The 25,369-nt window shown below is 45.0% G+C and overlaps 2 protein-coding genes across 3 annotated transcripts; both read right to left on the bottom strand.

Moving 5' to 3' along the window:
• Positions 1 to 25: 25 nt before the first annotated feature.
• Positions 26 to 18,626, bottom strand: PHKG1 (phosphorylase kinase catalytic subunit gamma 1). 2 transcript variants are annotated; one of them, XM_014608128.3, is made up of 10 exons: positions 15,857 to 18,626; positions 13,771 to 13,905; positions 11,689 to 11,864; positions 9,746 to 9,800; positions 7,348 to 7,413; positions 5,040 to 5,203; positions 4,453 to 4,543; positions 3,238 to 3,391; positions 2,685 to 2,810; positions 26 to 1,300 (listed from the first exon to the last, which is right to left on the bottom strand). In XM_014608128.3, exons 2-10 carry the CDS (start codon positions 13,851 to 13,853, stop codon positions 1,049 to 1,051), a joined length of 1,167 nt encoding a protein of 388 aa, XP_014463614.1. In that variant the 5' UTR covers positions 13,854 to 13,905; positions 15,857 to 18,626; the 3' UTR covers positions 26 to 1,048. The 2 variants fall into 2 exon arrangements, with proteins under 2 accessions (XP_014463614.1, XP_006260255.1); XM_006260193.4 differs by lacking the exon at positions 15,857 to 18,626 and adding an exon at positions 15,718 to 15,847.
• A 102-nt stretch (positions 18,627 to 18,728) lies between these two features.
• On the bottom strand, positions 18,729 to 21,836 carry CHCHD2 (coiled-coil-helix-coiled-coil-helix domain containing 2). Its single transcript, XM_006260200.4, has 4 exons — positions 21,716 to 21,836; positions 21,377 to 21,629; positions 19,839 to 19,998; positions 18,729 to 19,089 (listed from the first exon to the last, which is right to left on the bottom strand). The coding sequence occupies exons 1-4, from the start codon at positions 21,763 to 21,765 to the stop codon at positions 19,079 to 19,081; spliced, it is 474 nt and encodes a 157-aa protein (XP_006260262.2). The 5' UTR covers positions 21,766 to 21,836; the 3' UTR covers positions 18,729 to 19,078.
• Positions 21,837 to 25,369: the final 3,533 nt, after the last annotated feature.

The following is a 25,369-nucleotide window of genomic DNA, read 5'->3' as shown; positions in this document are numbered from 1 at the left end:
ACTGCTAAATGAAAAACTTGAGAAATGCAAAATCCAAAATTTTACTTTGAAAATGTTCCAAAACAATTAGTCAAATGTGATCCTAATGCATTAATCATTTCAGCTGGCCGAAATCTGCACTTTTCATGAGAAACTAATTGTAACTAGAAATCTCAAGTTAGCCTCAGCCAGACACGCAGGCCCCAATCCTATCAGCTTTTTTTCAAACTTCATTCCCTGCACCCACGCTGATTGCAACAGTGTGGGCAAACAGCTCCCAAATTCTGAGGATGTTTGTAGCAAATGATAACGACAGAAACAACATAGTGCACCTTACTTCGGAGGCTTCTGCATGGCTGAAAAGTAGTTAATTAAATTCTTTCCTTACCGGATCTGAAGGGAGCATGCCCCTGTGTTCTGCCTGTGAGTGGGCAAGGTGATGATCTGAGTAGCACTAATGTTCCCTATCATCCTTTCTTTTTTGGTTGCTTTTCTCTAAAATAGAGACCAGAGCTGCAGAATTCAGACTTTGAGCTGGATCCAAACTTCAGAGCTGGGATTTTGCTTTGGGCTTTTCTGTTTGGTGAGCTGCATTTTAAAGGCTGCTTCTTCCTTCCCTGCACTTTTGTGCTCAAAAGTCATGCCAAGCCAAAAAAGAATTGTGTACAAAAAATTGTGTCCAATTAATTTTGGGCATAGCTTGTGGTGCTTAGGATGTCCATCTGCCTCTGCTGAGAGTCTTTTGTACCTGAAGTTACTTACAGTTGCAAAATTAGAGGCCACTTCTTAAATATGTCCTGAATCAGTATAATATGCAGATACCTGATGTAGACAACTCATTGGAGTTCAATGGGTCCATGCAGGGGCTGTATACATGGGTAACTCGAAGGACTGAAGCAAAGAAAGGATATCATTATTTGACCCACACAGTGTTGACATTGTTATCAATTGAGATTTTCCTTAGGAAACCATGAAGGAGACTGCTGTTAGTTTCCAAAGGTTTTACTTGCTTAAACTCTTAGCAAACTCTTAAGCTTACTCGGTGTGGGTGCAGCTTTAGTCAGGTAAATCAATATAGCTCTTCCTCTGCTGCTATGCTCATCAAAACTGCCTTGGCGGTGTTCTCAAACAGGGCGGCTCTGTTCTGTGCTTCTCCCTTCTTCACCCAATGTCCATAGATTCTGAACGCACAGGCATCGATCAGTTTGCGAATGGGTTTCAATGCGTAGGGGTTCTGCGTTACCAACTCTTTGGTAACCGGCTTCACATTCCGATAGGTATAGTATATGCGGACGGATGCCAGAACCGTCAAGCAGATGACCTGAAATGCAATTGGAAATTTCACGGATGCTGAACCCTCCTTCCAGGCACCTTGGCAAAATGAATCTAATCAATAGCTCATCAGTGTAAACTGATTCAGTCTCTCAGACAGTGTGAAGGAGGGAAGAGGGGCGGGGGGGTGCACACCTAGGAAGCCTTCTGCTTAGAAAGAAGATGGCAATAACATTATTATTAATAAAGGCGGCCTAACTTTCAGGCCAGAATTTTTACTTCATGATCAGTGTATGGGATGGCATCAACTTACCTATTCTACTTCTTTCTTTAAATGCTTAACCTAATGTTATTATAATACCTAATATTTCTATAACTGTATATATTAGAGAAGGAGAAATTATGTCTCCATATTTTCCACTTAGCATGGAGGGAGATTCACTTCTGTCTCCCATGTACTAATTATTTCCTATGGTTTGTGGGAGCATTTTTTTTTTTTTTTGGAATCTCTTCCTGCTCAGCCAAAAGAAAAATAAGTTACCCTTTCCTTGGTCATAGAAACAGAGGGCTAGAAGGGACCTCCAGAAATCATCTAGTTCAGCCCCCTGCCTGAGGCAAGATCATCCCTATCCATCCCATACAAACTATAACCTAAACTCTACATAAGACTACCATCAAAACCCCTCCTTGTAACACACTTCATCCATTAATGCTTTCAGAAAAAAAAAAAACACTAGGGAAGGGGTGGCCAACCTGTGGCACATGTACTACAAATGACATATGACAGACCTGGGAGAGGACTGGCAGCACAGCAGTAGATATAGGGCAAGGAGCAGAAAGCAGAGCAGTAGATTGGGGGGAACACAGAGCAGGAAACAAAGCAGAGCAGCAGATCAGGTGGGGAGCACAGGGCAGGGAGCAGAAAGCACAGCAACAGATCAGTTAGAGCAAGGAGATTAAAGTGGCACTTGGGGAGGATACAGAGCAAATTTGTGGTACACCTGCCAAAAAGCAAATGTACCCCCTGCAGTAGGATAGGTCAGATAATGAAGATAATGAATAAAATGGTCTCTGCTATCATGCTGGCTTGCAGCCAGTCATTGCTGGCATATCCAGTATTTGCACTGTGGTTCTATCTCCAAATCATTAATATATAATGGGTAAGCCCGTTTTGACTAGCTCCTATTATTTTCTTCCATATTATTAGAGATGAGTTTGGATCCCTATCTAAGGACCTGATTCTACTCTACTTTAGCCTGGGGGAGCCAGTGTCAGAGCCTACATGTTGGGAAGGGACTATATCTGCTGACTCAAGTAAATATTTAATAAGCAGAGTGAAATGTTTATATGGTCTCATGTCCAATATACTTGAAGCATCTTCCATTTAAACAGTTGTCATCAGGATAGAAAGATCTCAAAAGAATCATACTTACCCTGAATTTCCTGAAAGGGCTGAAGCTCCGCACTTCTTCCACGATGTACTGCTGAAAGAATGGATGAGCCAAAGCTTCGCTGGCTGTGTAACGCTTCTGAGGATTCACCACCAGGAAGTGAGAAATCTGCAGGAAAAACACAGGCAGGTGGATCTTCACTCTCTGGCAGGCCCATCTCTTCTCATTGTTCCCCAGAAGCATTCTGTCAGTCAGTAATGCAGGATACTAATCTGTCTTTATTTCCCCAAGACTAGAGACAGCACAATGATAGCATTGCCTGGAAACGGCCCTCTGGTTATTTGCATTACGCTCAAGCCCTAATCTGGCAATATACCAGCGCACGGTTGGAGACAGTCCCAGCCCTAAACAATCTAAACACAAGACATTAAAAGGCCGAGAGAGATTACAGTAAGTAACTTGCTCAAGGTCACTCAGTGTCAGTGACAGAACCCAGGTCCTGACTCCTGCCACTGCCTGTCCATCAGATCACACTGTTTAACATAGGAGGTGCCCTCCCCTTCTCCTATTCCTTTGGCAGCAGGTGAGCACTTACCAGATCTTTGACTGTGTCCGACCGATCGTCCCACTCTGGAGACCCAAACTGGTAATTTCCGCTCATGATCATCCGCAACATCACCATCTGCTTCCGGTGCCAGAAGGGTGGGGAGCCAGCTAGCAGCGTGTACATGATCACGCCAGTACTCCACCTGCAAACAGCAATGCCAGGCAGTAGCAGTATGCACCAGTATCCACCATGCTGCATGGTGACAGTCCAGTAGAGACAGGAATAGGCTGCAAAATCCTCATCCAGCCCTGGGCTTCAACTGTCCTCAAGGTCTAGGAGTTTCACCTTGACAATGCCAGAAGGCCCAGTTACAAAGCTGGATTCAGGCCTGCATGGGCCATACTGTACCTCATGCTAAATCAAGCTGGAAGGGGCTAGCAAGGGGATCTTGTACAGCAAATGTGCTTTGCACCTATGAGACTAATCAGGGTCCAGTTTAATGTAGGCTAAAAAGAGAGGGGCAACTGTGACAAGGATCGAGTAGGTCAAGTTTTTTTTGCCTGCTCACAGCTGCTCATCTCCACAGCAGCTGCCTCTATTCAAGTCTGTGGCAAAACTACGGACTGCTCTCTTAGTGGGTGTAAAGCAAACTTCACACTTTACTATAGAGAAGTGAGAAGCCGTAAGACCATACTGGACACCCAGGCAGATGTAGATCATTTATTACTGTTAGTGGTACTTTAGTGGTATTCAGCGTTACTCTGGCAAAGCAGCACCACTGAAGCAGGTCATCAAGTGCTGTTATCTGAAGTGTAGCGACAACTGTTGATAACAATCATGGGTTCTCCACTTCAGACTGCTTTAGTGAAATGAATTCTCATCATACCTCTGCAAAACAGGTGAAGGATAGCAAAGAATCAGAGGCAAAAAGCATTGGTCAGAACTGGTATTAGAAGGTTGCCATTCTTGTCTCTGACCCCTGTGTGCAGACTAGTAGCCCATTTCATTAGGCCACCAGTACAATTACAAGATGGCATCTGCTTGATGCACTATTTAATATGAGACTGTTCATCGGTTCCAGGCAGTGGCTGTTGCTATTCAGATCTTGTGCTTGGTGATTCATTTGTACTAGCAAGCTCGTCTTGCACATCCCCTCAACCTAGGCCATGATAAGTTCTGCAGTAAACCTCAGACTAGTGCCATGAGAAGGTAGTTCCAAAGGTAGTAGGGAATTTTTTCGGTATGTAGAAATGTTCTACTTACATGTCAACTTCCTTTCCATACCCTAAATGTTCTTCATCCATGGAACATTCTAATATTTCAGGTGCCAGATAGCCAGGAGTGCCACAGATTTCTGCAAGAGAAGGATAGGATTTTTCATCTCAGAAAAATGGGTGCTCCTAGATGGAATGTTTCTAGCAACAACACAAGTGTGTTATATAACAGCAATGCATGGGGATCTTGATATTATATTCCTCTGATAAGCTATACCTTATTATGTGAACAGTGACAAAAGCAAAGGGAGTTAGGTGCCTCACAGCCACCTGTGCCTCTGAAAACTGGGAAACGAGTGTGAACACTCAGGAAGGGGAAAGCTAACAGATAACAGTTTGAAAGAGTGCAGCTACAGTCCACCAGAGAGCGAGCGAGAAAGCGGGGAAAAAGGAAATTGAAGATGAACTTCCTGACAAAAAGCCTGCTTAACTGTCTCCCAGACTTGACAACTGAGACTGCACAAGATTGGAGAACAGATTGAAGAAGAAATCCTGACCTGCCAAGAAGCTGGCCTGGAGAATCCAGTAGGTCATTTCCATCCATTTGATTCCTCTGGCATCAAGCTGTCATCTTACCTTTGAGCTTTGCATCCTTATTCAACTGACAGGAGAAGCCAAAGTCAGTTAGTTTGATGTTCATGTCATCATCCAGGAGAATGTTTTCAGGCTTCAGGTCTCTGTGGACAATGTTCAAGGAATGGAGATATCCAATCACTTCCAACAGAGGACGCATGACCTTCCTAAAAACGGGGTGACAATGGAAGAAATCCACCTTTCAGCCATATAGTTCCTCCAAAAGACAAATCCCATTTCCCTCCCATACCCTCCCACCAGTCAGGCCCAAAATGTGGCAGATGCACGTAGTATGTCCTGCTTCCAAGTGGTCAGATGAGTATGGTATAGCTTTTAACCTTAGCATCTGATACAGTTGGCAGTGGTGGAGATCCCTCACAGTCAAGGATGATCACTCCTTCAAGTAGTAGGGAAATTTCTGATCACTCTCTAAAGGGTTGTAGATGAATCCTAGTGCCACAGACTCTCTGGCAAATGCCACAGGTAGTGGTTAGAGGGAGGGTCAGATCACAGTTTTCTCAGTCTTGTTTTATTTCCTTCCATTTCTGTCATGTTTCTGCCTCCAGGGTGAGACAATTTTCTTCAAAGTAAGATGTGCCATCTCTCACAAAGCATTGGCATGTAGCCCCTGTCCCAGGCTAGTTTTTCCCAATTTGTGGTGTCAATGCCACACTTCTTAATGTTTGCCTTGAGGGTGTCCTTGAAGCATTTCCTCTGGCCCTCACATGTCCTCTGTCCTTGGCTGAGTAGAGCAGTTGTTTTGGTAAGCATACATCAGACATGCGCACACAATGCCTTGTCCACCGCAACTGATGCTGAATAGTCAATGGTGCCATACTAGCAGTGTTAGCATTGGTGAGGACACTGGCATTTGTACAACGATCCTCACACTTTATGCCAAGGATCTTCTAGAGGTAGAGCTGGTGATGGCATTCCAGGCTTTTCAGGTGGTCCCTTTAGGTCACCCAAGCTTCACAACCATAGAGAAGAGTTGGGCTTACCACAGCCTTATATAGTAGGAGCCGTGTTTGAGTCCTGATGTCATGATCATTGAACACGCAATGATTCAGTCTTCCAAAGGCAGAGCTGGCACATCAGATCTGGTACTGAATCTTCTCGTCGATATTGGCCTTCTTTGAGAGCTGGCTGCCAAGGTATGCAAAGTGTTCAACATTTTCTAGTTCCTGTCTGTCAATGAGGATTTTTGTTGGGGGGGTAGGAGTTGATTGTCCCAGAGCAGGCTGGTGAAGCACCTTTGTTTTTCTGATGTTAAGGGTCAGTCCCAGGTACTGGTATGCTTGAGAGAAGCAGTTAAGGCCCATTTGTAGGTCCTCCTCAGTATGTGCAGCAACAGCACAATTGTCAGTGAACTGAAGTTCCAAAATTAAAGGCAAAGTAACTCGGGTTTTGGCATGGAGGTGGGAGAGATTGGAAAGGTTCCATCCATCCTGTACTCAGTGCCGATGCCATGTGGCAGATGGTCACAGATGAGCATCTTGATGACTGCAAGAAAGATGACCAGGGGGTGGGGAGAGAGAGGGAGATTCCCTCATGGCCAATCAGGCAGACCTGAAAGTAGCAGTGGGTCAGTGCAATAGGCCACGGGGGGACCCCCACCCCCACTAGGGGGGCAAGTCCCCTTGCCCCCCTCTGACTCAGGAGGCACCAGTTGCCCATGCTTGGGAGAGAAAACACCTGTGTTCAGCAGCAAGGGGTCCAAGACAACTGGGGTTACTCCTCCACTGCAGCCTTCATCCACCTTTGAAACCACTGAGAAGTGTGCCTTCTGCATCCACCTGCTCCACTATTGAGGTCTTTATGTTGTGTTGGACTGCTCTTCATTTGATACCTCCTTTGACCTTACCTTTGACCTTACCACCTTTGACCTTACCACCATAGGTGACCCTACCAGGAGTACTAGACTCCCGATGGTGTTGCGCTTAGGGTTCTTGGTACATGCAAGCCTCTCCACCTCATCAAGGTGGCAGTCCATGGAGAGGCTGACAGAGTATCCAGATATCTAACTCTGCTCTATAACACCAGCTGAATAGATGCCAGCTATTCTTATGTTTCACTGAAGGTAAGCATAGAGCAAAAGGTGCCAGAAATTGTGTTAGTTGCCCTCCCTACTGAGCTGCCAATGGAGAGCAGCATTTTTAGGCAACTGGAAGCTGAAAGCTGATTTGTGAGAAACTGCTTCTGACTTAGCAATCTCTTTTCAGGGGGAGTTTGCTACCAAGGAGGTCAAAGCTGCCTCTTTGACCAGACAGAAGCAAGAACAATCACTAGGCTCGACTAGGTCTCGACTTACCTGGTTTCCTTCTCACTTAAGGTGACTTTCTCTGTGAGGTAATCAAAGAGCTCCCCTCTCTTCATTCTATGTTTAAGAAGAAAAGAGACGAAGATGCATGGCTGAGTCATAGCCTGGCTACAAATGGTATACAATGGCAACAAAACCTTTCAGAAACAATGCCTAAGACACAACACACATTTCAGCAACTGGGCTTAACTGAGAGCAATTCTAGAAGGGCACTTCAGTGGGAGTTTCCTACGTATAAAGTCCAGCTGGTTTAGCTCAAGTACTGCAATTCTTTGGGTGTCTACAGGGCACAAGGAAATGCCTGACAGAGGTATCTGGACTAGACCAGAATGAGCTGCCTTAAGAACCAAACACAGTATAGTGTGATAACATAATACTGTGGCACTTTGCCCAGCTTCTCAGGGCTAATTACCCAAGGGTGTCTCTACACAGCAGTGCCCTTTGTATGCAGACTAGGCCTAAGCACCAAAGCAAACCCTTTTCACAGTCCACTTGGTTAATTTCTAAAGGGCTGGGTAAAATAATCAGCTGACTGACTGATGAGAAATCAGTGTTACACAAGCTGTGGACACTTGTGTGGATGCAGGCAGAGCCGAGTGTATAAATAGACTCCTGGGAGCTATGACAGACTTCAGCAAAGGTTACAGGGAAACCTGAGCAAGCCCACTTGTTCCTGCAGAGAGGAGGGAGGGCTGCTTGACAAATGACGGCCACTGGGACAGGTGCAACCGTCCCTCTGAGAGCTGGAGAAGCTACTGCTGCAGTAGGGGAGATAACATGTAGGGTCAACACTGAGTACTGGCACAGTGGGATACGTTAAAATGCACTGCTGGGCGCTAGGTGTTTTTTTGGGCCTGTGTGCAATTCCATTCATAAATCCCCTTTTGCAGTGGTGAAGTGCACTCTAGCCTGGTCTGTTCTCTGCTGACAAAAGATTTATTCTTAGATCTCATTTAAGCAGCCAGCTCCTTGGGCGTTCATGAAAATCACTACTAATGCCAAAGCCTCTGGACGGAAGGGGAGCAGAACAGCATCTCGGAATACGGCACCTGAACCAGGGTGATAGCAAGGCAGGCTTTTTTTCCACTCTGCACCTTCAGTGAGGTTTGGCCATTCCCTTCCTGGCTACAGTTGTCCTCTCAGTTCCACCCAAGGCCAGGAAGGAGGGTACCTTTCTAAAAAGGTGCTGCCCATCTCACCCAGGCTGGCCTGAGTCTCCATTGTGGCAGTCAGACAAACTCAAAGGAAGTGTTATCCCTAATCTTTGCCAAGGGATTGCCCACCAATGTGGAGTTATCAGCTACAGCCCTGCCCAAGGGTTAGAGGGTAAAGGGTTAGAGCATGGGGCTAGGAACTAGGACTTCTGGGCTCTTTTTTTCATCTCCACTACTGACTTGCTTCATGAACTTGGATGGGCCATTTACCCCATTCCCTGAGCTATAAAAGGAGGGTGGCAGCATCTCCTTGCCCCACTGAACTATTGAGGCTCATTGAACACTCCTTTGTAAAGTGCTTTAAGAATCTCACAGGGAAGATGCTGTGGAAGTGCAAAGTGCTGCTGCTGTTTCTCCCCATCACTAACATCCCCTCCCTACTTTGCCACTCACCTCCTCCCACCTGTCACTCTGGTGATTGATTTACTGGTGGGTGGGAACATCCATCTGCACTGTGTCCATTCTTGACCTAACATTGCCTGGCACAGGTGATGTGGCTGAACAACATTCCCTCTGCTAGTCAAGCTGGTGCGTGTGCAAAGAGAATACAGCTCCTGAGAAGGCTGAAGGTGTCTAAGACAGTAACATCGCTCTTTTTTTGACTGCTTCCTTTGCTTTTGCTTATGTAGCTACATCCAAGCCAGAACCCCACTCTGAACACTGCCCAAGAGACAGATGCAGATCAGTGACTCAGGTCCCTCTCTCCCCTGAGATACAGACATAAAAGTACACAGTTGATTTTAAGAGATAAACTTCTCCTTTGCCCAACCAAAACCCTTCAAAACGTTTACAGAGGCAGATAATTGGCTGAGTCATGCTACATGCATCCATACTCCAGATATACTGTGTCTACATCTGAATTGTGCTCTGTACGTAATTTCACTGCCTGAGGAAAGTATGATGCCAGGAACTGCTTGGAATGACAGCCCATCATTTGACCTGCTTACATTTAATGCCAGCATTTGATCTAGCTCAGGAAGCTCTGTTGCCAGTGCAAACCACATTCCCTTACATTATCAGCTTTAATTTTGGACTGTGATAGCAATAAACCCAGATACTGTTCCCAGGCATATCAATATAAATGCCATCAACTTCAGTCAGATTTACCCAGACGTAAGAATCTGTCCCACTGATCATCCTGCAAGCCCTGAGATAATAATCAAAATGGTACTTACAGGTCAAACACTAAGAAGAAAAAGGTGCTGGATACATAACTGTCCTTCAGCTGAACTGCAAAAAATCATGATATTGAAAATCATTAGATGCAGTGCTGTGACCTTGCCCTGGGCTGTGTGCGTGTGTAGAAAAAAAGCTATACTCCCTTCTCCAATGAGATAACTGTTCCCTGACCTCCAGAAGCAGGTGAGGGACTTCACAGTGGGTGCCTCTTTTTAAGTGGGTTTAGCCTAAAATCACAATTTTTAAATCACATTAAGAACACGTCTAAAAATGGTGATTTAAGGCTAGGTGAGCCTAAATTTGATACCTGCAGAAAGCAGATTTCAAATTTAGGCGCAAATAACTAAGTCACATTAGTGAATGTATAGACATGCTAATGTGCATTAATGCGGTGTGTGTCAATGGACACACACCACATTAATGTGCATTAGCGCATCTGCACATGCAACGCGTGTTAAGCAAAGGTGCATTAAGTTTAGGTGCATATCAATACATGTGTAGACATGCCCAGTGAGACCATTTTGAGCTCCCATGTTAAAACACAGACTTGTAAGTTGCTTAGATACTTTTTCTGTCTTCACTGAGGTCAGTGGGAGCTCAGCACATGTGAGGAGGCACCTGGAGAAAATCCTGAATGGTGTTGATGTTGGTTAGGGCCTGGCTAGGAGACCCACAAGGACACTTCAAGTGCTGCAAGAAGTGTAGATAAGAGATGCAGCAAATTACCTGCTCCTTTCTGAATCAGAATCGGCTCTGTCATGGCATTAGGGACTACATGGCTGCAAGAGGCCTCTTCATTCAGAAGAGATGGAAGCCCAGAGTCCTGACTACCTGTGTTTGGTTAACTTATGTCATTGCAGTGGGCAAAACATATCTTGGGATACTGTCTCCTTATGGAAATCCAACACAGCTTGTTCTTCTTCCCCAAAAAGGGGGAGAATATGAGGCTGGTGGGGATTTTTGCTGTTAGCGTTGTTTCCCAGGACTCTGCAGTGGAGGAGGTTTCTGCCCTGCAGGCAGATTGATTTGAGTGACACCCTGTCCTTCCCCTGCCAGGGCGTTTTTCCTGTTCCATCTTCCAAGGGCACCTCCATGAAAGGGACTTCCTGGAATCATTTAAAGAGAAGCTAGCTGATCCCTGGAACTAGCAATGCAACCTTTCTCAGAAAGCCTGCACCAGGCAGCTGGAACTGGAAAGCTGTTCCTGAAGTGCTGCCCTCCTTGTATCACAGGCTGTGCCTTTTGCAAAAGCTGAGTCATGAACAAATGAAACGTAGGACTACTGGGGCATCGAGGGCCGAGTTTTAGGCTGTTGGAGCCAGGGTCCAGAGGAATTGAGTATGACAACAGCAGGCTCTGGAGAAGTCTTTTGCCTGCTGTTGATTTGCTGTTTCAGCAGCACACTGATCATATCAATTTCCTGCACACCCACACACAGAGTCCTTTATAGATACTAACCCCCAGTGCAGTGATTCTCTCTGAGTCCACTGAAGTCAATGGAAGCCATTTCCATTGATTTCAGTGACTTTTATGTCTGGCCATAATCCCTCTTCTCATCTATCCTCCCAAGCTGCAGATTTCAGTAGAATGTTTTGATCCTGATTTTAGCAGTTGCTGTCTGTGCCACTGTGCCATGTCCAGCAATGCTGACTGAATAGCAATGAATCTGAGGGGAAGCAGTGAGTAGCAGGAGGACTCTCTGTCACTCTGCCCATTTAGGACTTGATCCAACTCCTATTGGCTGCTTGCAAGCTGGTGCCATCGGACACCACCAGGTGGGCATCCACAAACGGCCAAGATACCTTCTCTGTAGGGGTTTCAGTTCAAGGAACCAAAGGTTTTAATCCAAATCTGAAATCTTTTGGGAATACCTGGCACAGAGACTGAGAATACCGATCAGGGAATATGCTGGGGTCCAACCAAAGAAGTTTGGACTTACTGACATGGGGATGTCCCGAGACCTTCTGAAGAATGTCAATCTCCTTGATAGTGGCTTCCCGCAGCTCCTGCACTTCCTCTGGGGACATACTACCACCTGTGATGTCTATAATCTTAACTGCGTACTCCCGCCTGGTTGTCTTGTGAATACACCGACGGACCACACTGCTCACTCCTCTGCCAGAACCAAAACAAAGACAAGGTCAAGAGAGTCAGACAGTTTCTGGTTAGTTTAATTCCTTGGTTCTCCTGCCCCAGCACAGTACTGTAACGGTTGGATGCAAAAGCTGCTTCTTTGGAAATTGTTTGTTGTGGGCCTGATCCTTGTTGGTAGGAAGTGATTCCTGGGGGATTCTGAGAGGCCTCACTTCCTGTTGACATCAGCAAGAGCCCAAATTTTTTAATAATTTCCCTTAATGATTTATATAATCTATATTTCTATTGGGCCAAATTGCAGGCCTCTTAAACCCTCATAATCCTGTTAGCTTCAGATGTAGCTAATGATGCTCTACAATGTGCTGGCATGACTCTACCTCCTGTAATTGTCATATCTTCTTCTTATTTTCCTGTGATCATTCCACAGGTTTTCCCAGTTCATAGGGCTGGAATCTGAATTACTGTTGATCTATAAAGGTGCCACACTGGCCTGCCATCTGCTTCAAGTGTCTTCTGAGTTCTTGGACTGCTCTTGGCTAATTGTTCACAGCTGCATTCCAGCAAGCACTTCACAGGGCTGTACAATGTCAGGCTGAGGTTTATAAGCAGAACAGTACTTACCAAATGACCTTTAGGAATGAATACTACGGACTCGACCCACTCTTCCTATTTGATAGTGGGAAGGTGGAGAGGAACCAGCATGGTCCAACCTGCAGCCAGCCCAAGGGAATTCTGAGCATCTCTAGTAGCACTGTCTGTGTAACAGTTAGCCACTTCTGAGACTTCAGTGCGTGATGGCTATGCAAAATAGATCTGAAGTAAAATAAAGCCCCAGATCCAAATGCCTCTGAATTGTGAGTTTCAAGATCTGAATCTTGAGCCTGTCCTTGCTATGGAGGAACAATATCTTTAATCCTGCAGTGATTACTCTCCTCTCATGCTGTTTCAACCCTCTGGCCTGATTCAAAAGCTGTCACTCAATAATAATTTATTATTCTTTTACTGGAGAAGTGTGTCTTCCCTTAGATGTTTTGCTTTCATGGAAATGTACTGCAGTTCTGTAGCAGTAACTTTACTCCAATAACTTCCAATAACTTTACTCACAGTTGCTGACTGACTTCAGCATTCCTGAAAGTTGAAATTCTCCCATCTGGGTGCCTAAATATAAATTTATCAGCCTACCAAGCCTGAAAAATCTGACCTAAGCAATAGAGATGTTCTCAGTCTTTTCCAACACTGTAGGTGACATGTCTACTAGCGCCCAGGTGTTTTAGCAACAAAAGTGCCATTTGGAAAAAAAGCACTCAGCAGCCTAAGCCATGTTTAATTTTCATAAGACCTAGGCTCTTAAGTTACTTGGATACTTTGGGAAAATGTTACTCCAGGTGTGAAAATCCCAGGTCACTACATGCCTATGGAATAGTTTAAATTCTTCAGAGTGGCACAGCCCAGCACTATGAATGAAGATCAGTCCTTTGCAAGTTGAAGTGTATATGTGAGGGAGAGGAGCTAGTTTTATTGTTGTTTTTTCAGCCAAACTCCTTTACTATCCAGAAATATCCACACTCATGCCTGTCTGCTGACTTATCACTAAATCCAAAAACAGTACCTGTTACAAACACATGAAAGAAATCATGCCTGAAGACAATTTGTCAGACAGGTCTTTTCTTCACTGTTAGGGAGCTATCATAGTGTGCCCCCACTTCCTCCCCCCAAAAGTAGTCACATCTTACTAGTCTTGGGCACCTTTGTCAAACCCTTTAGGATCAAAAATTGCATCAATATTATGCATGTAGCACAGAGAGGGCTAGAGTCTTTCTTAGAGATGATTAAATTCTAAGCTAGGGGGACCCTTGCAAGAACGGTATGGATAGGCTTGCCCCATACTCTACAGAACATTGGTCTAGAGGAGAAAGTCACACTTTACCTGCCCAGAATTTCCTTGGGCTCATAGTTCTCATAAAATTCCTTGGATGTGTGAAAGTCTGGTAACTCTTCGTCTTTAGTCATGTTTGGATCCTTACTGGTGCCACTCTAGGGGTCTGCTTCAGGGTACAAATTGCTAAAACAAGAAAACAGCAACTGAGTAGTGCAATGACTGGTTCCTCCCAACCAGTTAATCCTGAATTGCTAAATGTGAACCTCAACATCTGTATTCTTTGACTCCATTTGCTTTAATTGTAATCTGATGTCTCTTAGATCTGAGAACTAGAGACTAAACCCAACTAAACCCTGCAATCAGCACCTCATAGACCAGGCCCATAAATTCTGTGGTGCATAACATTACTAATGATGTAAATATTATCCTCATTTTACAGATGGAGAAAAGTGTCGAATGATGTGTTCAAGTTCATGCAATGTCTGGACTTCCGGATTTGGTCTCCGCTCTCAGAGCTGTGGCTCAGACCACTACTATTCTAACTACAAATTACACTGTTTCAAAACGACTAGTCACTGTACAAAATTTTGACCTACGTGTCATAAGCGTCCTGAAACAGGATTATAGCACATCAGTGACACTACCAGAGACTAGTTAATACTGTGGAATGGTCAGACTTTTAAGTAAATCAGTAAGCATGACGTTTTCTCAAGTGGTTTTGGAGTCAATTTTTAAAATGAAACAATATTTCAGAGGAAAACAAACCGAATCACAATCACAGATCTGGAAGACATCTGAGCTGCAGCTTGCACTAGGAAGATATTCTGCTGACTAGCATAAACTTCAGTTACAGTGAGACACTGAGACTTGTGCAGCTCCCATAAGTCTCCCGTAAGCAATGTTTATAGCAGATGGGTTATGTTAGATCAGGGTTCAGATAACGAGCTCTCAGTTTTTTATAACTTTCAAATACAAAGCAAATTTCCTAGTATTTTCAAAGCAAATTTTCAAGTAGTTTGAAGCTATATTCTAGGGTATAATCGAAGTAGATGCCCAGCACCAGATGTGGTGGCAGTGGGAGCTAAGGATGCTAGATTCCTCCTTGGAGACCCTCAGAACCTTGTAAGACCAGACTTGTTACGTGCCTGGTTTAGTGGAGAGAAGAGCTCCTCTTTTACCCATAAACTTCAATAGGTGCAGCAAACATGTACCCAACAAAGCTGGTTTAAAATGCCCTGGCCAATTTATGGGCATCTGTTATAGAAGAGCAGGACAATTCAGTAGTAGTGTTTGTGCTATTAAGAATCCCCTTTGTCTAAGCAACATTACTATTTAGCAGGAAAAGTTCCATTGGAACTGATAGAGAAACACTTCCCAAGGCTGTATCTTGCATTCTCCCACATCCCTATATTAAGAAACTTTATAAGCCTGAAACAGGAGCAGGATTTCTCTGAACTGTTAAGTCAGTCTCAGTTCTTGATTAAACACCTTTCAAATACTATAAATATACTTTTACCAGTAACATACTGGCAAAGGAATAACTCTCATTAGCTAAAACTAATAGGGCAAATTCTACTTTTAAACCTGTGCAGTAAATGGAGTCACTCTGTATGACAGCAGACTAGGTAAATCTATTCCAAAGGCAGAATCAATCCACACTAAACAAAATACTTCGGCATCAGAAATCTTGCTGGTTTTAGCATGCAAATGTAGGTTTAAAAAAGGTTTTCAATTCCAGCAAGATGACTATTTTTATAGCATCAAAAGGGTCTTCATGCTTCCTGGACAAGAATGAATATAAGGTAGGTACTATGTTTTACAATTTAATATTGAAGATGACTTTTTGCAGTGAGATGTTATCAAAAACATCAGGACAAAATGTATTCTGAAGATTTGTGACCCTCCTGTTGCTTCACAGATCACCTCCTTTCCTGCTCATAATGCCTGTCTGCTTTTAAAGAGATCTGTTTCTAGATGCAGTAGGTTGCTACTTACCATTACCTCCCTGCAGAATTTCTGTCTTCTACTGTTAAGTCAAATCTTCCTGGCTCATTGATCAGGAATCAAATGAGAACCACACAGTAAAAAAAAAGCTTCTAAGTAACAGACAACTTCGAGTTTAAGAATAACATACCAGCCTTCAGTTGTGCTGCTAACTCATCGCGGGTCAGCTTCTGTGTGAGTGCTGTAAAGCCAAAAATAAATTGCAATGCAACTTGGAAGCAATGCCAGACTCAGACACGTACATACGTTGCTACAGCTTTAATTTAATTTCAGTTTAAGAGAGGAGGGCAGGGAGAGAGTGGGAGTGACCTGACTTGGAGGTGAACAGAAACCATTCAGTCCATAGCAGTGCTTAAGTTGGTCTCTTGCGTGGTCCCCAGCAAGTTGAGTAGTCTCTCTAAAGGAATCAGTGTTCTCTCCAAACAGTTCAAATAGTGTTGTCTGTTTACAACAACTACTAATCAGAAGGCTGATAAATTTATACAAAGTGTAGAAACTATTTAACCTTGGCATAAGCATTAACAAAATTTAGCCAGGAGTTGGATAATCATGCAGAAGCCAATGAAGCTGGGGCAGTAAGAAACTGAGAAGGCAGGAGCCTCAGCAACCACACTCCAATTGTACTGCACGCTCTTCCTCATTTTCCAACTGTCATTGTAACGTAAAAATCAGTGGTGTTGAAAGACAAGGTTCCTTGGGTGAATTTGATATCTTTTATTAGACCAACCCAAATAGTTGGAGAATAGTTATTAAGCAAGCTTTCGTGTTCAAAAACCGTACATCAGGCTAAGGAAGTTTCAGCAGTTGGTGTGTGCTCTTCCTGGATGGAATGAAAAGTAAAGAAGCCAGAGGCTGGGCTGGGTTGGTGTTGAAAGGGGCATTTGAAACCATCTTCTCAGTCTCGGAAATGTTAACCATCACTATTCCTACATATAGCCAACAAGTCTTTGCAACTATTGGCTGAATCAGGTGTGTCAAACACAGTTTGGGTGTCAAACAGGCTGGCTCTAGCCTGTGGAGCTGTCATCTGGCCCACATTTCCTAGCAGGACTGGAAGTTGGGGAGCTGAGGTGGTGCCTACTGCTAGATTTTGGGGTTTGGAACTCCTTTTGTGATTGTTTCAGCAAGGGTGCATGAAGCTCTGCAGCTCTCGGCCAACACAGTGACTTGCACTCACTGTGGTTAATCCTGCTGCAGGAGGTGGGTCTAGTTTTAACCCGCAATTAGCCCTGTGGGCCAGTCTTAAGGGCCTGAGTTGGCACCCACCATGAGCACATCCCCCACAAGCATGCATGTGTATTTCCCTAGGGACAAATAGCAGCACATAATTGTGCCACTGCTACTTGTCCTTGGGGAACACCCCTGCAAGCACAATCTGGTACACAGTAAGTTGCCCTGGGTGGACTAGGGAAAGCTGGTGCCAGCACCTGGGTTGCCCCAGCAGCCTTACCTGGGATCATGACAGCCTCCCAGGGCTAGTGGTGGCAATCTGGGTGCACAGAGCCTGCCTGGCAGCCAGAGTGCAGCTTTGACTGCCCAGGCTCCAGTTTCAGGCAGCACACTCTGCAGCCATGTGCACTGCCCTAGTTAAAAAAAAAAAAAAAAAAACAAAAAAAAAAAAAAAACAAAAAAAAAAAAAAACAAAAAAAAAAAACTTAAGTATTGGGATTTCTCAGTATCTAGTTTTAGTTCTCTGCACTGCAAATATGGAGCCTAGAGAACCTTTTCACACGTGCTATGTGCGTGTTTTGGCACCTCAAAAGCGTTTGAGGTACTACAAAGCGCATGTTCCCAGTGGTGGAGACATGACCCATTAGCTCAGCCCATGGGTATCTTATGTTAAGATGCACTGCCTTCAGCTTCTTCACCACAGGTTGTATCTGGTGTATATCCTGGAAAAATAGCCAAAGAATACCAAGCAAAGCGTTTTGTTGCATTTAAACCTTGATGAGTCCTGCCACAAGCTTGTGTTGTAAGTGGTGCACAGTCCATGAATGAAAGCTTGTAGCTTGAGAAAGCACTGTTCTGCAAATTGTTTTCTGTTGGTTCCCCTTTGATAGCAGGTGATTACAGTGACTGGTTTAGTGAATAAAGGAAGGAGCAATAAATGGTATCTTCATTAGAGTAAGGCTTTTGAGGCTTCCACCTGTCATTTTTATAAGCAAGCTAATTAAATATGGTCTATATTACGAGGTGGATATACAACTGGTTAAAAACAGCACTCAAAAGTAGTTGCAAGTGGGTTACTGTCATACCTTGAGGGCACCTCAAGTGATAGCCCACAGGGCTCTGTGCTGGGTCTAGTTCTTTGCCATGTTTTCATTAACAATTTAGACAATGGAAACGCTTACAAAACTTGTGGTTCATGGCAAGCCCAGAGGGGATGGAAACACTTTGACGGACAGGATTAGAATTTAAAGTGATCCTGATAATTTGGGGTTGGTGGGAGAAGTCTGAAAATAACAAGGTAACACTTAATAAGGACAAGCTTGAAGTGTTGTACTCGAGAAGAAATCAAATGCTCATCATCAGGAGCTAGGCAACATACAAATAAAGACCTGGCAACCAAAATTAGATATTCTTCATGATATGACAGGATTAGAGCGTTTTAGCTTTAAAACGCAAATGGAAGAAAACATCACTTGTTCTCAATGGTGAGGATCAGATAGTTTGGCACAGTAGTTGCCTACACGAGGCTCCCAAGTGATCTTGCCCTGGAGTGCTCAATAACCATGTTCCAAGATTTTCTAGCTAAGAACAAAGGCAATTGTTGTGCTAGTTTTAGTTTTCTAATAAAAAGCTTGAAGGTCACTGTGGTAAGAGACTGAAGTCTACATATATGAAATGAGCTCTTTTGACAGTATAGCCAGCTCTTCCCCCCATGGAGAGGGCCCCCATATCTTTTCCCATCACAGCAATACTACTGGCAATAAAGAAACTTTAATAAAGATCTACTTGCAGCTCCTATTCCAGAAACAGAAAAATTGACTTCAAGTTCTCAGTGAGACTCATTAGAGATATTTATTTAGTTTGTCACATACATACATTGAAGCCACGTAAATCAGAACAGACCATTTAGATTTGGCCTACCTTGATGAAGTCTATCCTTTGCATCTTATATTAGTCCTTTCATGGACTTCTAGAATCATTTTGTTCCAATCATTCATGTTTGTTACTAAACAGAAGGAGAGACTAGAGGGCCCTCTAGTGTTCTGTCATAGGACACATGGTTAATAAATGAACTAACAAGATGGTTGTCAGATAGCTTTAAAACTTTAGTAAAGAAGCAATTTTCATTTTAACTAGAACTTCTGAATGTTGATTTTTAGCTTCTTTGCCCCATGGAATTCAGTTACGCTAAACCTGTACAAGACAAAAAAAAAGCGACAAGATTAATATAACAAGCTGGATTTTGATCTGAACAAGACCTTAATCTACAGGCGGATCTGCATTTTTTTTTTTTAAATCAAATAAGGTGCACACTGCAGATTTGTGAAGACTAGTTCTGTGGAATGACACTAGCCATTTTTAAGGCAAGTCTATTTTCACAACTGGCAATTTCTCTTCCAAAAGTAGCCCCAATCAGTGGCAACACAACATTGGTACATGACAATTGTAGTTGTGCTTTACACACCTTTAAAAAGAACTAGAATACATTTCAGTTACCACCCCCACTTCTCATTTCAGACAGACGTGCAACAGCAGAGGAGGCAAGTGAAAAATGTGTGCAAGTCCCTTGTTCCCATGCCTACAATGGATTCAGACAAGCCAGGAGGGATATTATTACATTGGTTGTGGTCCACTTCTGGATTAGAGGCCAGGTATTTAGCACAAGTATCAAAACTTGAAGTCACAAATAAATAGGAGCAGCAGCTACCAAGCTAAGGACTGCAAACCCCATTTCCATGCAGGAGCTTAGTTCATGAAGTCAGGACTATACCAGAAATGGGGTTGTGGATTACTGGACTAGAATTAAACCCCTGCATCTTTCTGGTATCCAAGAGATCAAATAAAGGCCATAGAATTATATGACCATAATAATTAACTGCAGTGACTAAATACCTAGTAAAGGAAGTGTATGACAAACTATATAACTAAATAAAATTACTTACCATTAGCAAACCTGCATTGCTTCAGCACTTCACTGAAGCCCTCGCACAGTTTGAGGTCAGCCTGGTTCTGAGCACACTCCAGGAACTGCTTCATCTCATACAGACAAGGGCCATTTTGCGATTGCTGCTGCTGGTAAGCAGGCTGGGCTGCTTGAGGCTCCTGAAAGAAACCACAGCAGCAGAGTCAAGGTTTTAGAAATGCAGTATCAGTGGGAATTAGTGCAGACTTGCACTCCCTACTGGTTTCAGAGGAAAAATAAGCTACTGTTGGAGTGGACAGCATTTAGTTCTCAAATTAGATGCATCTAAACACAAGGTGTGAGAATCCAGAATCCTACTGAGGTAGGAGCTCTGCAATTGACAAGAAAATCCAGTCTCTTTTCAAATTAATTGACAGACTCTCACTGAAATCCATGAAGCTAGGATTGTATCTATAGCATTCAACCTGAATATAAATTCAGATGCTTTCCACATGGATTTCTGTTCCCTCCCATTGAGAGGATTCAGATTCAGTGAAGCTATATGGAACTTTTATTCCCCTTCTATTTATGATCCTAGTTGATAAATCAGCTAGTATTTTTGGCCTGTAGAAGTAGCAGTTTACACAAAGAAGTATTTCAGTAGTGATGCTAACCATTTAAAAGCTCATTTTTAAAACCATTTAAAGCTCATTTTTTACTCCTCACACAGCTGATTTCAGAAGAGCAAGGAGGTTTTGTTTGTAACATCATCATTTTATTCTCATTTCAAACAACTGCTGGAATCTGAGCCTCGCTTGAAGTTAAACTGGATAACTAGATACTATTTCTGACTAGAAGGCAACAGATAGAAACTCTCGTGTGCAAGTCCACCAGCCAAGGACTTGGAATCTTTATCTTGGGGAATAAGGTTTTAAAGACGTCAAACCCGTAGCATCTCCACCATGAACATCAAGTTACTCTGGGTGAGCTACCAGCCCAGGCAGAAGGGTATTCAGTTTTTGCGACAGACGAGACATGCATTCTCAGTTTTAACCACTAGGCACAGCAGACGTCTTGCCTTCCTTCTTACTCAGCCAGCGTCCCCACCGCTTACAAAACACTGCTGCAAACTGGATTTGCCAGAAGTGCATTTCAGAAACAGCAAAATAAATACACGCTGCAAAACAAATATCTGAGGAAAGCACGGATATGTTTCCATCGACTATCTGTGCAGCAGAACATCACCATTAGGGGCTCCCGTAGACACACGGGGAGCCGGCTCAGACACACTGGAAACCCAGCATGTCGGAGCAGACTCGATTAACTGTGCTTGCTGGAGCGTGGAAGTTACCGTGCTTAAGCAGCCTCCAGCGTCACGTGCACTGAAAAATGGCGGCAGGACGGGGGGATGTAAGGGACGGCATTTTTTTCAGTGTGGGGGATACCAATACACAGGGACGCGGCTCCCTAATGTGTGTAAACACGCCCTGGGGCATCTATGCAGTGCAGAGGCCCACCCCCCGGCCACCTCTGCGGCCCCTCAGCGGCATGCGTTAGTCAGGCTCGCAGCCCAGTCACCTGGTAAGTAATGTCGGGCCTTGCAGCCTCAGAGCCGCTTCCTCCTCCAAACCCTCCCGTAATGGCGTGCCCCAGCGTGTGGCCTACAGCGGAGCCCACGGCCACGCCCGCGGCCGTGGTAGCCATCTGCGCCATCAGGCCGGGCTGCTTCGGGGCGGCAGCGGGAGAAGCCACGGCGGAGGCCGGGGCGGGGGCCGGCACGGCGGCGCGCGCTGCAGGCGGCGGCGGGGCCGCTCTCCTCATGGGCGCACGGCTGGGAAGGAGAGAAGAAGCCACAAGTCACAACGTGCACGGATACGACACAACACGACCCCTCACCCCGGGCCGGGCCCCACTCACCTGGCGGGAGGCGCCATGCGGGACGTGCGGCTGCGGCTACCCCGAGGCATGATGGCGGCGACGCGGCTGCAGCAGCGAGCGGATGAGACTACCTCCTTCCCTCACCAAGCCCAGCGCAAGACTGCCGCTTCCGTTTCCGTTTCCGTCCTCTTGAAGGTCACCCGAAGCCCGGCGGCGCGTGGTGACGTCACCGTCGCTCGCTAATGACGAGAGCCGAGGAGGGGCGGGACCAGGGTTCCAAGCTGTGGCTGCGCGCGCCGCTTTGTGCAGCGCTCTGTTGCTTGGGGGAGGGTGGTCACAGCTACACGTGTGCTAAACTCCCTGCACAAAGGGCGGGGTGCGGGAGCCTGGCCCTCGTCTCCAGCCCTGAGGAGGGTTGCCTCTGAACCTCCTCCAGCTGGTGTGTGCTGTGCTCTTGTTAATATTGCGGGATAGGAAACATCCCAGTAAACAGCTACCTTTATTTCATGTCGTTGCATTGATTGAAAGATGTCTCTGTGGCAGTATGCGGCATTGCAGAGGGATCCCAGGCAGTATGTGTGTGTGTCTTCTGTATCACAGGAAAGACCTCCCTTCAGCTGAGGGAGAAAACGAGAAATACTGCAATACTGAGCAGTAAAACCATGATTAATCTGGTAGCCAAAGTGCTGCTAAAGAGAAAAGCCGCTCAGTTTGTAAAGGAAGACAAAGTTTTATTTTCATAGCTTCATGGATGTAGCAAATATCAAAGCTGTGCTACGTACAGTTCACCAGTATACATAAACGGTCATTTATAAACTTCCCAATGCCGATACCCATCATATCCAGGATAACACCACTTAACAAGACTTTAAAAAGTGTGCAGTCAACTAATAAGAGATGCATCTTGCTGTCATTACATTTAAGATCACAAAGAACTAAAAGAATGTAATATCTTGGAAATGCTGGAAATCTTCAAGAGGAGACACCCCACCCGTCTTTCCTGCTTGGTGCAGGGGGCTGGACCTGATGATCTGCGGTCCCTTCCAGCCTCGCAGTCTATGAAAGTATATTCATTCCATTTATTTTATGCATTTGTTCGCTCTTTTGCAGTTTCCCTTGTGTCCAAAATCTTTGTCCTCCAAACCCTCACGCACATAACTTTAGGTTTCTGAGCAGTTCTACCAAGTGACTAAACATGTGCATAATGTTAATCACATGCTTGTTACACCCGTAAAATAAAACAGGCCCCCTGGGTGCTAATGCAATTTAAAATAAATGAGGTCCCGGTCATACAAAAAACTTTGGCAAGTAGTTAGCTTTGAGCACTCAGTGGGACTTTTCACTTCAGTAAATGAAGCAGGACTGGCATTTTTGTTTCATGTTTGCAAGAGTCTTTCATACGGCATGAAGAGGACAGAGATACTGAACAGGAAAGCAACATGCACAACTGTAAGACATCTCTCCTTTTTTAAGAAAATAGCTTTATTGCAGGCTTACAGTGCATCTTGTAAGCACCCTGGCTGAGATCTTCAGCGGGGCCTATGACCTAAATGTGGACCCTTTAGAAAAATCCCAGCTGCCCTTTAAACCCTGAACTTGCTGCTCACATCTAGAGGTGGAGCCCAGACTCATTTACTGTCTTCAGTGGGAGTCTGCAGGATGGCAGGGACCCGAGGGAGGTTGTAAAACCAAGCTCATAACAGCCATAGCTGAGATTCGAGGTTCCCAGCAAATCTGAGAAGTGTTAGTATTGCCCACAGGGGGAGGAGGGCCAGGACTGGGTGCCCTAAGTGCGGCAGTGGGCACTGGACACGAACAGATCATGATTTGCAGGAGAGGCTTGAAATGTGCAAAGTCTTCCAGACGAAGCCCCAGGCGTTGGACCTGCGCAGGAGGCGCTGCTCACTCCCTGAGTGGACTGAGTGCAGGCTCCAGCAGACGCCCCCCTGGCCCTGGTCTTGCTGACAAGCATCACTTGCTGGTCTTACAAGACTGAGTGCTGGAGCAGCGGAAAGGGCAGCCCTGCCAGACCCCCCCTGCACCGCTGAGCCCAAGAAGGTGTTCCTTGTGTGGGCACTGACACCCTGCGGCAGCTGTGGCCCCTTCACTGCACCTGCAAGAGCAGGACACAGAACCTCCACTCCCAGCACACAACAGTGAGGGCCTCTCGTTGCCACCCCTGCAGCAGGCAAGAGCCCCCCCCCCGGCTCCATCAGACTCCTGGTGAAGGTCAGAGGGGACCTGGTGAGTCTTCAGGGTCAAGTGAAAGGCAACTCATGTCAATTTTCCCAACTATTTTAGGTGGTCTAATAAAAGATTTACCCCCCAAAACCTTGTGTATGCGTATCTGTGATACATTAGTTTCTTCCACAAAGTGCAAATCGCTCTGGAAACCTGAAGGGAGATACCAGGCTCAGCAGGATTTTAGAAAAGGGGTCTGTTATTTATACGGAGCCACGGTTACATTACGTACTGCCCGTGGAAAGAGCAACAAAGGCACTACAGCCTAAGTACAATTACACTGGGGATAATTTGATCCCACTGAAACCCAGATCCCTGCGTTATTCAATCAAAGTAGCAAGGGCTGGTTGTTCTGCTGAGCCTGATCTAACCTCTTTGTAATTCGGGGAAGGGCTTATGGGCTAGTGGATGTTCAGTTGGGCCTGGTGTATGAATTTCTTTTTAAGTTGGTGCAGAGATTCAGCCACAAGGAAAATCTCATACTGCTCAATTTGTCAGTGCGGGCAGGTATACCTCCTATTATTTGTGTTGTACACAGGTGGACACAAGCTTTGCATTATTACATATTGCTACCATGTGAAATTCAAGCCTCTATGAGCAGGTGTAATACACGTGTTATTTTCAAGAGAGAAAATGCAGCATTCCCTTTTCATCAGGTTTTTGCTATTGTGGAAGAATAAAATCCCATGCTTTTAGGAAACAGCTTCAACAGGGGTGATTGGTGCCTCCTGAGTCTGGCAGGAGCACAATTTGTGGGCAGGCTTGGGGGTGGGCCAAGAGCCCCATATCCACTCCATCAGCTATCCAGTTTGTAGCCATATTGGTCTAGAGGAAAAGGCAATCAGGACTCCATATATCTACTTCTATACTTCCGTGCTGTGGCTTACTGCCCCCACTCCAACACGCTGCTGACTTGCATGACAAAACAACTGCCCCATCCTGAGCGGTGTCAAGTCGGGGGCCAATCTCAGGGGGGGCATGTGCCCCCCCTACCAGCCGCCTGTGAGCTTCAGCAATCTGTTATGTATTTTTAAGTATTAACTTAGCTGCCCTTCCCAACACAGGCTCAGGATGTAACTGTATGTAGGATGTAACTGTTGTCTGACTGGTGAAATCACCCATATCACTTTATAACATGCAAAGCATTAGTAGTCTGAAGTACAGCTTGAATCAGAAAAGTATTATCTGTTCCTGCTGGGGGGTATTAAAGATGAGACACTGCTTACACTGCTACAACAAAGCATGTTTTGAAACCCAGGCAGGTAACCCAGCCATTGAATGTGCTGTACAATACAAATAAACTCCCTCTGCAGACAGATGTGCTGTCTCTCACACCACCAGGAAAGAGCCTAGACAGCGACGGTCTTTTGAACATGAACCCTGGCTAGAGATCAAAGGCACTTGTATTTTCTCTTCCATCTCCCCAAAGCACCTCGCCTGCCTCTCGTCCTT

The sequence above is a fragment of the Alligator mississippiensis genome, chromosome 14, assembly GCF_030867095.1.
Source record: "Alligator mississippiensis isolate rAllMis1 chromosome 14, rAllMis1, whole genome shotgun sequence".
In the NCBI taxonomy this organism is placed as follows: Eukaryota; Metazoa; Chordata; order Crocodylia; family Alligatoridae; genus Alligator; species Alligator mississippiensis.
Note: the sequence above shows the minus strand (reverse complement) of the source record. Positions and strands in the feature narration are given on the sequence as shown.